This window comes from Lactuca virosa, chromosome 6 (assembly GCF_052849685.1).
Source record: "Lactuca virosa cultivar CGN04683 chromosome 6, Lactuca_virosa_CGN04683_v6, whole genome shotgun sequence".
NCBI classification, from domain to species: domain Eukaryota; kingdom Viridiplantae; phylum Streptophyta; class Magnoliopsida; order Asterales; family Asteraceae; genus Lactuca; species Lactuca virosa.
This window is the reverse complement of record NC_136431.1, coordinates 60,802,149-60,816,595: the sequence shown is the minus strand read 5'-3', so window position 1 is coordinate 60,816,595 and position 14,447 is coordinate 60,802,149. Positions and strand designations below refer to the sequence as shown.

The 14,447-nt window shown below is 33.0% G+C and overlaps 1 protein-coding gene across 1 annotated transcript; it reads left to right on the top strand.

The window, feature by feature from the left end:
• Nucleotides 1-1,053: 1,053 nt before the first annotated feature.
• Nucleotides 1,054-4,169, top strand: LOC145120896 (plant cysteine oxidase 2-like). The gene is made up of 5 exons (XM_079056686.1): nucleotides 1,054-1,519; nucleotides 2,444-2,550; nucleotides 2,737-2,875; nucleotides 2,975-3,178; nucleotides 3,813-4,169. Exons 1-5 carry the CDS (start codon nucleotides 1,285-1,287, stop codon nucleotides 3,941-3,943), a joined length of 816 nt encoding a protein of 271 aa, XP_078912812.1. The 5' UTR covers nucleotides 1,054-1,284; the 3' UTR covers nucleotides 3,944-4,169.
• Nucleotides 4,170-14,447: the final 10,278 nt, after the last annotated feature.

Genomic DNA, 14,447 nt, shown 5'->3' with positions numbered 1-14,447 from the left:
TTTTCAAAATTAGTACCACCAAAATTCATATTCATCTCATCATCTATGACAAACCCCCTATCATCATTCTGAACTTGAGTATCTAGCTTATTAACCAGGGGTCAACTAGCATAGTAATGATAACTGAAGTGGTTGTAGAGATGACAATTTGAAGTGGTTGCAGGGGTCATCTAATCAGAATCGAAAACCTATTTAAGTCTTCAGATGGCGAACAGAAATGTAGTGATTTTTTTTTTGGGAGCGGTTCGACCTTTTAGGGACTGGTCTCGGAACGGTTCATTCTTTTTTGGGACCCGTCTCTTTTTGGTTTGGTCTCGTTTGGTTCGGTTTTAATTTTTTTTACTAGTTTGAGATGGATCTTTTTGTTTATGATTTTAATATCCTACAAGTGAAAAACGATCCCCATGACACTACGATCCCGATCTCACCTTTGTAGTTTTATTATATAGTTGAGTCGGAAAAGTTCATCTATTAAACTCTAATTGAGTATCGCACGTTGCAAGTAGTTTCGTAAAACGTCATTTCATCAATTTTTACGCAGAAATCACTCATAATAATCCCTTTGATATCTTAAGTCTTTAGTTGTACATGACCAAATTTTTTTTTCTGAGTAAGATGTTTTTTCTTCTTTAATTTTTAAGACAACAAAAATTATAGTTAATGTTTAAGATGTTAAAGTTAATTTACTATCAAAGTCTTATTAACATTAAATAATAATTACTTTACACATAAGACTTTGCGAGCAAATATAAATATTTGTTTATTTTTATAGGATTTTTCGATTTCAATCCGATTTTACAAAACATAAATAATTCTTAGTAATAGATATCAATCTTCACAACCTGATAACCTGGTTCCAACTACTCTCTAGTCGCATCCAACAAATGTATCCATGGACTCTCACTACACAAAGGGACAATACTTGGGGGTTAAAGGTCGATATTTTGAAAGCAGAGGGGTGTTAATGCAATTACCAGATACAGCAAAATATCTAAGCACTGTGGCATAACAGTAATTTCTGTCATTCATGTAAACAGTGGACGGTTAACGGGATGAATCGGGCATTTCTATCATTCCATCCATGGCGCCCCTGGTTTTCCCTCCCATCCCACTTTTTCAACTCCATGTTTTCCGCACATGAAATTTCCAGGCTATAGATCAACAGTTGTCTTCCTTACTACTTATAAGGCAACCAGTTCATATTATTATATTTGTCATAGGATCGAAGGATGGAAGCCTGTTGATTGATTTTGAGAAGTTTTAAATCTTGTTTTTGATCGAACGATGACGAGTGATCAAGTGAAGCAATCAAATCAAAAGCGAAGAATTACTAAGGCTGATGATACGAGTAAGAGAAGAAGAAGGAAGAGATGCTGCCGCGAAACCAGTATGAAGATGATACGATCGCCACCGGTAATGTTTCCGTTGCAGAGACTTTATATGTCTTGTTTAGATGTTTTCAAAGGCGTTGGCACCGTTCCCTCGCCTTCCGACGACCAGAAGCTCCGCCGTATTCTCGGTGTGTGATCTCTTCTTATCCTTTAGTTAAGTGTCCCTCATTAATATTATTATATAATTACTTAAATATTAATCGAACCTTATATAGAATTGGTAAACTGATAATTTATATATCAGTGCATATATGTATCATATTCTTTTATAACTAATTAAACTGATAATCTTTCAATACAGCAAACTTATATTTGTTTACATTTTATGTAATGTTTACATAAAATAGTAAATATATTATAAGTCTAATTTGGAGAACCTATGCAATTAAAGTTTTGATGAAGATGAAAATCAACTCAATGAGATTTGAAAGTAAGTTAATATGAACTCTTGAATATCAAAATTAACTTTAGTTAATTAAATTAGCCAAGTTGAAACATATATATTAATCTTGATAGAGATACACTAAAATTTGCTTATGATCATTTCACAACAAAATATGGTACACTTTTCTTGAAAAAGCTATTAAAACCCTAATTTTGCTAACAGATGCATTGGTTACCAGTTCTAGAATAAACTAAAATACCAATTATGGGCTTACATACATCTATATCCATTCATTTAATTATAGGACAACATTAGTAGACTAGGGGTCCTATATGTAAAATTTGGAATAACATCATCCGATTTCATAAAATAGTCCAGAAAGTTAATTATTTTTATTTGAACTTGTATATACACTAATATCATTCTTCTAACTTATCACTTATAATATTATCAAAAGACTTAAAAACGATATGTGTTTCATAAAAATTGCTACCAGTAAAAAAAAAAGTTCATTGATATTAGCTATGTTGAGTACAATATGTATCAGTTGATACTTCTTACTTCAATTCTTTCCTTGGTAACATACACTTGACTTCAATATTATGTTACACACATGTACATACACACATATGATACTTATCAAAGGTTTTATCTTATCATATTGCAGATGGTATGATACCAGAAGACTTTGGATTGCCAAGAAATTTGCAATTTTTTGATCCCGATAACAGCGTAGTAGTATACACCTCCATTTACCAGTGCCATAACTTCTCGGTAATTATCACAAGAAATTAACTAGTTAATCTTCTTATATTTGTATATAAACCTAATAATTTCCATAACTGCTTTGGTTTATTTCGTTATTGAATTAGGCCGATGTTTTGGCCTTTTGGGCTTACAGTATCAAAATACCCACTGAACTTCAATTCTATTTTTAATCGATCTCATCCATTTTTGCAGTTATATATTTTATTTTTGCCGGAAAATGCAGTCATACCTCTCCATAATCATCCAGGAATGACGGTTTTTAGCAAGCTTTTGGTTGGCAAAGTGCACATTAAAGCATACGATTTAATTAATCCTCCATCTTTATCTCAAAGTAATTAGTCCTCTTTACAAACACACATATAAATCGTATACTATGCAGAAAGTTTTTTGTTCATTATAATAATGTGTCTTTTGTGGGTATATTATGCAGAAAAATTGGCATGCTTGAAATTAGATAACGTGTTTACAGCTCCATGCAACACGTGTGTATTATACCCAACATCAGGAGGCAACATACATGCCTTCACAGCCATCTCACCATGCATGATTCTGGATGTGGTCGGACCTCCATACTCAAAAAAAGATGGTCGAGACTGCTCATACTATAAAGAAATCCCGTATATTGTATCACCATGTAAGTAATCAATGTTGGTGATTTGTTATCATCAATGTTATTTAAGTGTAATGGGATTACTTGACTAAAAATGATCTTGATAAATATTAAACAAGTAAGGAAGGTGTGGAGTACACACTTGTTTAAGTTTGATCAAGTATCAAAGTATACTGTCATTTAGGGGCGAAGCCCCTAAACGAATGGGGGTCCGGCAGCGCCCCTGGGAGCAGGGTCCAAGGGGCGGCAGCCCCTGGCGGGGTCTAAGGGGCAGAGCCCCTGGCTTAGCATTAATCCTTATACAAAACCCGGATTTATAACAGTTTTGACTGTTGAGAAAAACTGTTATATGACAGTTTTGACAGTTTTTCAGATAAGGAAGGTTTATAACCAATTTTTAGTCAGTTTTCTGGTACTCACGAAATTACACCATCTTATTCTCTTTCTTTCTCTCTTATTTTCTCTGAGTCTTATCCAATTGAGGATTTGGGAGTACCACCCAAATACTTCGATTTGAAAGTGTTTTATCACGATTCTCAGATTTCCAAATGCCACTAAACCATATTTCTAACAATCAACTCCAAGTTGTAACTGCATTTTCCAATTTTACTCAAAAATAAATTCTTGATAGTTAATTTATTAATTGGATGTTTTTTAGGTGAAGAAATGACGATTCCAAAAGAAGATGGCAAGTGCTACCAATGGTTAGAGGAGATCGAGATGCCTAAAGAGTCGGAAATGGATAGAATCGAGTATCTTGGTCCTCAGATCATTGAGGTTACTGCATAGATTGTGTGTGTTCAAGCCTTTTCTTTTTCCCTTGTTCCTTTAGGATTTTGTGTGTTTGGAAGTTCAATCGTACAGTTTATAGAAGATACCTTGTGACATTTATTTGGAGTTGTGTTATATATATTATACTATCTTTCCTATAATGAGACACTATACCACCGTTGGTGGTGATCACATGTATAGTATAAAACACTGCAAAATAGAGTTTACTCATGTTCAAATGTTACATCCTTCAACCTTATGGTGTCTTGTGGTTCAAAACAAAACCTACATCAAAACATTATGTTAATTAAAGTCATGTCATATTCGAGTATTCATGATGTGGGACCTCTGAGTGATTACTTCATGTTAACATTATATAAATTCTTACATATTATAAAGATTTGTCACTATACATACATAGGTCTATCTTTTTTTTTAACGGTAGAATACATTATATTAAAAACTAGTTAGATCAAAAAACATTACAAAAAAGACAGCTAAAATTGGTTTTGAAGCCAGTACCCAACGTAATTAAATTTAAGTTTTTTGTTCCTATTGTATAACAAAAAATTCCATTAATTGTGTTACATTTTTTTCTATACTAATAAAAAAATGATTTTTTTGTCATGTGTTGTTCTATTAAACCTGCCAATTAATATTTGTTACGTGTCAATCTATTGATTCTTCATTTTAAACTTAAATTTCTCATGTCTATAACACAACTAATTACATTAAATTATAAAATTAAAACAAATTATAAGGTGATATAATTAAATAACAGATACATGATAACATAAAAGAAAATGTCTACGGCTATATTGTGCCTTCCATTTATGAAACCCTACAAACTAGGCATTATTTTGTTAACATATAAACAATATCCAGTCTTTACATACTTGAATTTCAAAAAATTTAAAGATATACCTCATCTTTCCAAAAAACTAAACAATATTAACTAATTCAAAAAGATGTAAAGATAATAAATTCAAAAGATTTTGACGAAATCAAAGTATCATCCTTAATAAATAAATGTTTTTTTGCCACATGTCAATCTTTTATCAGTTTTGACACTTATCATTTTGTGGTATTTTTGAAATAAATATTATCCACTTGTCAATTTTTGATTTGTTTCAATTTTTAAAATTAAAATCATACTTATATATGTAAAGTATTAAATATCATATATATGATATTAAATTGCAATAAATACGTTTCTTCTTTTCTTATTATAAAGTTGTACATCAAAACATATTTTCTGTTTACATTTCAATTTAATGTTTAATCTTTTTTTAAATCAACCCGTGTAATACACGGGATCACACCTAGTAATATATTATTTAGTTCTAAATTTTTTAAATTTTAAATACTATAATATTTTCCTTTAATGATTAATGATTAATGACGTTATATTACGAAACTAAGTGTAAAACTCGTGTATTACACGAGTTGATTAAAGAAAATAAAATAATAAAATGTAAATAATAAGTATTTTTTAAAATAAAATTTTGAAATAAAGAATGAAAAAACATATTAATTGCAATTTAATATAATATTTATTACATTTGATACTTTACATACATAAGTATAAGTATTATGTGGCTTTTTAATTTTAAAAATTGAAAAAAAACCATAGGTTGACATATTGATATTATTTATTTAAAAATATCACAAAATGACACAAATGACAAAATTATCTTCATTTATTATAGTAGACTAGTTGTGAGACTCATGTATTACATGAGTTAATTTAAAACAAAAGTTAAATATAAAAGTCAAAATATTTGAGAACTTTGAATTTATAAGAAAAATAATGAATTATTATAATAGAAATGTTTTTATCTTTTAAATTTAAACAAATAATTTAAATGAATAAAAGAAACTAATAAGATTTAATTTTGAGAATTTCGAAAGTAAATGTAAGTTCATTAATGAAATTGATATCCATTGATTACAACATTTATTGCAATTATTATATTAAAGTATTATGTGAAATTTAATAAAATACAAAAACTCATAAAATGACATGTGTTAAAAAAATTAATTTAAAATAACCATAAAATGATATTTGACAAATTGAATGAGAGTTGACAAGTGGCAAAAAAACTTTCATTTATTAGAGATGATTTATTTATTATAGTAGATATTAATTGAATTCCATTTCCACATCACCTTACATTAGGAACTATTAATTTGTATTCAGTTTTTAAAATCATATATCGAAATATTTTTCATTATTCACCTTAATTTCGTTTAGTAACTAGTGTTATATAAAGTACGAGAACCAGAACCATTCTAATACCTTTGATATTCTTCCTTTGCATTCGTTTTCTCCTGCAACAATTCATAATACAAAGGTACAAATCTCTATTACAAATTGAAACATCTTCTACCCGAAATTCATTGTTTTTCTTGTTTCATAACAGTTCAAAGTTAACAAAAAAACTATACATTTTTATGAATGAGAAGAGTTATTATACAACCTGTGTTTATAAGTTAACCAAAATTATCAACAAAAATTGTTTTCGTTTTCTATATACAAAAATTGTTTTTTTTTCTGTTTTCGTTTTCTGTATACAAAAATAGTTTTCGTTTTCTATATAATATGACATGTATTTATGCTTATATATAGATACCAGTTTATGTATGACTCCAAAATGTACTGTGTCATTAAGGATGTTATTATATGGATGCATGTTATGCTATAGGTCTCTTAGACTATGCATGTTATGCTTTAGGCATATTAGATGATGATAAATAACACATCGAAGCCATTAAGGAAGCAAGTCAATCTGGATCCGGTTATTATCTACGGTTCTTATTCGCTACGATGTTATTATCTAACAACTTGTCTAGACTAGATGTTGTGTGGAAAAATACATGAGAATACTTGTCGGATGAAATTTTGTACATTCAACAACAGAGATTAAAATCTCCACGTATTATAATATTGTCTATTTATTTTAAAATAGGAATTTTTTTCAATATATAATATTATTTTATAATACAAACAACTGTATTTTTAAATTTATTTTAATTATCATACCATTTTTCTTTTAGGTTTATCACTTAACAAATATCAAATTAAGAACTTGACTTTGTTTGATATTGAGCAAATTTTACTTCGTAACAATTCAAGTCTCAAAAAATTTACAAGGATGCCTTGCCCCAATGTTGATTATGTATCTTCTTCAAACAATCGTCTTATCACTGAGGAGCTAGATTATGACATACCAAATTTAAAGAACGAGTTCGATCAAATTTCTATTGCATTAACATATGAGCAACGAAGCATTTTTTATGATATCATGACTGCAATTAAGAATAATGAAGGAAGTGTTTTCTTTGTCTACGATTATGGTGGAACGAGTAAAAGCTATCTTTGGAAAACATTATATGCCACAGTTAGATGTAATGCTCAAATTGTTAAATGTTGATTCAAGTTAGATTGTTTCTTTATGATTAACCGGTGGCAGGACGACACATTCACGGTTTATAATTCCTTTGGTTCTTACTGACGATTCTGTTTGTTCCATAACACCAGATAGTGAACTCGCCAGTTTATTAAAAAAAGACTTCATTGATCATTTGGGATTAAGCACCCATGATTCACAAGCATGTGTTTGAAGCTTTAGATCGAACTTTGAAACATATATTCAGGTGTCATAATCCTAGAAACTCAAATTTTCCATTTCGAGGGAAAGTGATTGTTTTTGGAGGAGATTTCAAACAAATTCCGCCTGTTATCCCAAGTGGTAGTACACAAGACATTGTCAATTCTTCTTTAAGTTCATCATATTTATGGCAACAATGCAAAGTCCATCAACTATGTAACACCCCATTATCACCTTATAGTATAAACGACCAGTCATGTATATATACACCTATGATAAAAGACTATTTAGGATAAATAGTCTTGATGAAAGTCGTGATAATCGCAAAACCAAGAGTGTACGTATAAGAAGACGTCCAAATCCAGCTGCATAGGAGGAAGTTATGATATTTAGAAGTTCTAGTGTAGCAGTGTACGATACAGAAACCGAAATAGAGATCGGTCCATTGTTAGGAAAAACAATCTAAACAAGAGTTGAAGATCTCGTCTATATGATTCCATCGATATAAAGACAGTCGAGAATGGAATTTGTCGCACCCCCAAACCAGAATGGCGGAAACATTCGGGGGCGGAGGACTTTAGGTAAGTATCACAACACATGCAATATAGTAATCAAAGTACAAACAACCATTGCATTAATAAGTATAATTTTTACATAAGTGTTTAAACATTACATATTCAAACACTAAAGTAGGTACAGTAGAAGACAAGAGTCGCGGTATGGTACTAGGTAGTCTTCTCAAAAGCTTCGGGAGTGTACCTGTCTACTGGATTCCTAAGAATACAAGTTATTTGGAAAGAGTAGATCAGCATTTAAGCTGGTGAGTTCATAAGTATTTTAGTTCTGTTAAGTATACCCTAAGTTCTTTGAATAAGTTCACTGGTTTCTCCAGGAAATCCTATATTTCCTGAGGTGATTAACTGATAACCTCAATAGTTTCCCTCTGTAATTACTTAGTTTATACTGATTATATATAACCCAATATCGAATGGACAGTCAAATGGGTGTATCTGCCCTAAGCCCACAACCAAACAAGGAACAGGAAGTAAGGCGGAAGTCACACATTTCACTGTCAATCGGATATTACTCATGTATAACTATGACGTAGCAACTAAGGAATTATAGAATTAACCACTAAAGGTCCTTTATGTTATACTAGTTTACTGAAAGTAAATGACTAGATTCCCATTTGTAAAAGTGGTTTAATCCCATAAACCGTTCTCTTTGTATTAATGTTTTGTATTTGTATTCCTTTATGAAAACTTGTAACTGAGAGTGTGCCTGGCTCCACCAGCTGTTATTGAAAACTGTATTGAACCATTGTATTTTGTATTCCTTAAACTGGTACTTGAAATGTGTACTTTAGTTTAGTTGTTTATACACTAACGCATTGTTAATATCTTTTTAATGAGTTATTATAACCATACTATGACGGATGGCCTGAAACAAACGCTTTGTGGGCGTTTAAACTGGTGATAACAATTGTCACTCATCGGCTTCTAAGCCTGACTGTAGCTAGCAGCCTAAGTGCGGGGTTGTCAATCCCGATATAGATCTACACACACTTGTTTCGATCCTCGGCTGGAGACTCTGGTTATAATGTCAGGGCTTTTCCTATGTTGTCTAAAATGAATTAAACAACCTGAACTTAGTGTCTCATAAAAAGCATATAAACGTTACATGTGTATTATTTATGAAAAACCCAATCATTCTGAAATACATGATTGTCAGTATGTTCTTGAATCAAAACCTAATCATTCTGAAATAAATGATTGACAGTATGTTCTTAAATTAGAATTTCTATCATGTATTTGATAAGTGTAAACCCTTGATTTGTTTTGTATCAAAACCCTTGTTTCTTGTAAGACTGTGTATTCTAGTATACTTGAATCATGAATTATTGTTCTATGTATAAATTATACCTATTATAATTTATATGTACTTTCTGAATGTGTATTTAACCATGTTTGCATGTAATCCCTTGCTCAGCATGTTACAAAGGTAGTTAAACTGATGAAATAACTATTATATTTATATACATATACAATTTTATATATGAGTAAAATTTAAACGACACTCGGACAAATAACTGGTACTTTAAGCCCACATCCAAACAAGGAAAAGGACCCAGAATGAGTTATCAGTCCTAAGTCTTTTAAATCTCATTTATATACATATATATATATATATACAAATATGAATTTTGGAGAAAAATATAAGTTTATAAAAGAGTTTAATGTTTTGAGTATTTTTAATGATTTAATGTTGTTTTATCATGATTTGAAATCATGATTTTATAACACAAAGTTCTTGTGTTATGCTTGTATTCCCCCCCCCCCCCTAAAACAGTAGAAATTATGAAAATACGGGGGGTATGAACTCACTTGATAGGTGGTGAATCGGACAGGGTTTCGTTTCCCAGAATGGAGTTTATTTGCCGAGAACCGGCTAAAATCGGGCAGGGTTTCGGCAGGAGATAGGATAACTTCTCGAGAATTCTGGGGCTCCGGGGTTTGCTTCGGGCTTTAGACACGATACCGGGGCCTTGGGGGGTCGTGAGAAAGTCGAGGGGGTGAAATGGTGCAAAATGGGGAATTTAGGGGTGAAAAATCCTCTCTAGCCGAGAAGTCTCGCACCCTTTATATAGGGGTGCGTGGGTGCGGTCCGAAGGCGGTTCAGCAGCCACCTAGCGAGGCGAGGAGGTGAGTCAGCAGCTACGTGGCAGCTCCTGCGAAGGCCACGTGCGAAGGCTAAGGCGGTGGAGATTTCGGACCCTGGTGCGAGGCACGTGATTTCGGACAGGTGGAGGCTCCTAAGTGGACCGGACTTCGGTCCAATGGGGAAAGAGGGTGACGACTTCGGACCAATCAGGAGACGACACGCGAGGTTGCGGTCCAATGAGAAGCGAACACGTGGAGGCCTCGCATGCGAGGTGACGTGTCCAAAGCTGACTCATGCGAATTTGCCCGGTTTTCCACATTTTCTTGATTTTTATGCCAAAAACTTGCGAAAATCATAACTTTCGCATACAAGCTCTGTTTTTGGCGTTCTTTATATGCACGCGTAGGTAAAATCATACTCTACGACTTTCGTTTAGACTTCGTCGGCTGATTTTGAATTTATTTTTAATATTATTATTTTTAACAGACCGGGACAGGAAATCCGTTAAAAATTCATAACTTCTTCATCTGACGTCCGTTTTCGTCTGTCTTTTTACCGTTGTGCTACTTTTGACGAGACCTTCGATTCTCGTTTAAGTTGCTTCGGCTACATATCGATCGATTTATATTTCGAATTTGTAGTTGTCTACTGCTAAACCGAAACTTCGAAAAATCATAACTTCCTCATACGAAGTCAGATTTTTTACGTTCTTTTTATGAACGTTCTCGGTTTAACATATTCTACAACTTTCATTTAGATTGTTAGGGCTAAAAAGCCTTTTATCGAAAATTCACTTTTTACACTGAACAGTGTTTTGCCGGTTTTGTCGCGGATTTTCGATTGGTCATAACTTCTTCGTTATAACTCGGATTTCAGTGTTCTTTATGTTTTTGGAAACCTTGTTACAAACTCTACCACTTGGTTCATCCCATTTACGATTATTGATCAATTTATTTTTGAGCAAACTTTGACTGGTGTCACAGAATTCATATGAGAGAGTTATAATTTTTATACGGGCTTTAACAGTCTAAACTATTAAAAATATAACTTTGAAAATAAATGGAGAATTAGCCGACGGTGTCTAAATGAAAGTTATAGATCTCGTTGATAGCTACGTGTGGATATAAAGAAGTTGAAAACGGAGCTCGTATGAAGAAGATATGGAATTTACAAAATCCACGTTTTGCACGGCGTTCACCTTCTAGAAGGTGCAACGTGGACCATAGGGATTTTGATATATAGTAGGCAGTGGATGGATCGACGTTACCCTAGTGCGTGGCGCGCAACCTTACTATAAATAAAGTGCTTCGGCTTCATTTGTTTCTCAATCCTCTTTTCACTCCAACTCTCTCTAGAAACCCTCACCCCTCGAGTTCGACCTTTCTGTGTTTTTGGAGTACTTTGCGAAGCTCTGAGACATTAGGGTAGAGCAAATAGAAGTGCTCGGTATCGAAGCCCTTCCTGCGATCTTCCCGGTTTTCGCTAGGATCCCTGTAAGTTAAGCTAGGCTTAAATGTAACTTATATGTATATTCATAGTCGTTGTTATGGATATACAAATAAGATTTATCAGTAATTCGAGTTATAATGCTGATTGTTCTACTTACGGGAGAGGTATCTAGAATGGTCGCGTTGACTTGGTTGTTGGATTTCAGAAAGACTATACACCCAAATGGTCCTGCCTCCCAACTGTCCAGCCTGGTTGATCCTTATTTGATGAACTCTCGGTATTCATTGGGATTTGTGATGGATATAACTTTCACTATCAGATTGTCGTAGGAATTGATAATTTATAGTATTCTAGGTTAATATATGTTAGATACGTTACCCGCTACACAAAACTTGGTGGGATGTCAAGTCCACCAATCAAATTACACCATTTGTTTGCAAATAAAACGTAATATAATGGTAAAAAGGGGTATCGATCCTCGGGGAAATGGTTGTATTCAATCACTAATGTAATCCAATAGAACTAGTGTAATAAAACTAACTAACTACAATTAAACTAAAAGGGAGGTGTTATGATTGCTTGAAAACTAAAAGACTTGAATAACTAAAAAGCTTCTAATTAAGCAAGATGGTGAGATGCTCAAATATTAGAGAGAATTAGTCAACCAAGGCAATTCAACACAATGAATATTTGTGTGTTTATCATTAGGCTTCAATATGAAGCTTATCATTCATCCCAAATTGGTTATAGAAATCATGAAGCATGATATGCCAACATTCCTCATAGGTAGTATGGAGGTTAGGGAAGCCCACAACACACCTTCTTAATCAAAATCAAGGATTCAATTGAAGCAATTGCACCCAAGAAAGTTGATTAGCCTTAAGAATGAAAGAATGCCTAATTCCTAGAGGATGTCAATGCTTACATCCATAAAGGAGTCATGATTCATAAGCTAGAGATGATTTCTACCATCATAAAGCCCTCTGTTCTAAGTAAATTCAATGATTCAATGCTAAACGAAAGAAATAAACCAACAATTGTTCATTCAAGTACCAAGCTCATGATCACAGTATTAAACAAGCATAAGAAATATAAACTAGAATTATAAACATAAGATAAATGACAATTAAGCATGAATCCTTCAGAACCCACAAATACCCAAGGGTTTTAGCTAAAGTTAACCAAAATGAAGAAACTAGCCACTCATGGCAACAAAATAACAATCACAAAAGTGTTTTTGCATCAAGAAACTAACAATTACTTAGAAAGATGAGAAGAATGTGTATCAAGCTCCCAAAAATCGCCTCCAGTGCTCTCTAATGGTGTAAAATCGAAGTATGAGTTGTTAGACCTAACCCCCAAAGTAAATGGTGACCAAAATGACCAAAATGCCCAAAAGTGTGCAGTTGCGCAGGTACCGTCGCAGATTTGCGTGACTGAGACTCCACCCTCGCAAATGATGTTGGAATGCTATTGGTTCTTTTTCTCCACTACACCACCCCATTTCTCAAGATTCCCTTGGTCCCCTCCATACCTCACATGATTCAAATTTGGCCAATCATCTTCAAGCTTTAAAATATGGATAGTCCAAGCCCAAAATAAGAATCCAAGACCCATCTCCATAGGCCCACTTCATCCAAGTCTTCAACTTTTTAAGCTTAATTCTCCTTTGATGGATCCGTAAAACCCAATGACGCCTCGAAAGCCCACAAATCCTGTCTCCAAGCTAATCCACAACCGCAATGAGCTCCAAAACCCTGCAAAATAGAAAGTACCCGACACGATCCATGATAAAGAAAATAAAGAATATACAATGCAATACTAATAAAAAGAGCGAAAAATACTAAAATAAACTATAACAATGAAGGAAATAAAATAAACTATCACCCGTTACATCGGAGGGATATCTACCAATCGTCTGAGAAATTGCCCAGGTGAGTTAGCTCATTATACTATGTGACTATAATGTATATCCATGTGTGTTAGGATATAAGAACCAGTAGGATATGTTGGTAGTATAGTATCTTTGGGCATAATGTTATTATGCTTAAGTTAGTTGGAGGTGGTTGCAGTATGCTATCAGACAATTAGATTAGTTTAGTTAGTTAGCTATTTGTGGAATGTTTATTTGTTTGCTATACATATGTTGAAATGTTATATGGAGAGTTGAGGTAGCGGACCAGCTTTATGCTGAAGGCAAAAGGGTGAGTTGATGGCAATATCAACTTAAGCGATTGTGAGCCTAGAAAAGGGAAATAACAACTTAAGCGATTATGAGCCTAGATACTCAAAAGACGAGGTGATGGAAATAACAACTTAAGCGATTATGATCCTAGAAAATGGAAATAGCAACTTAAGCGATTGTGAGCCTAGATATTCAATATATACATGTATATGTATTGTGATATATGGTATTTTGGGGAACTTACTAAGCCTAGCGCTTACCCAGTTGTTATAAATGTTTTTCGGGCACTTCATTGGTTCGTGAGAAGGGCAATGTTCGAATGTACACGCGCGCATTCACAACATGTTTCCGCTAAATGTAATTATACTCTGATATATTAATAAATAAAAAATGAAAACATTTTGGATTGAAAATCAAGACGTAACAAGTTAACCAAAAACATGAGGCTGACTGTCGGAAGTGATACATATGTTATTCAACAAACAATGGATTTTGCAAAATGGCTTTTGGATATTGTCAAACTAGGAATTCTAATGCTTTTGTAAACATTAACAATGATAACATTTGTGACTAAAATTTGAAAGTATGCATGATGTTTATTCAATAACACCAAAGT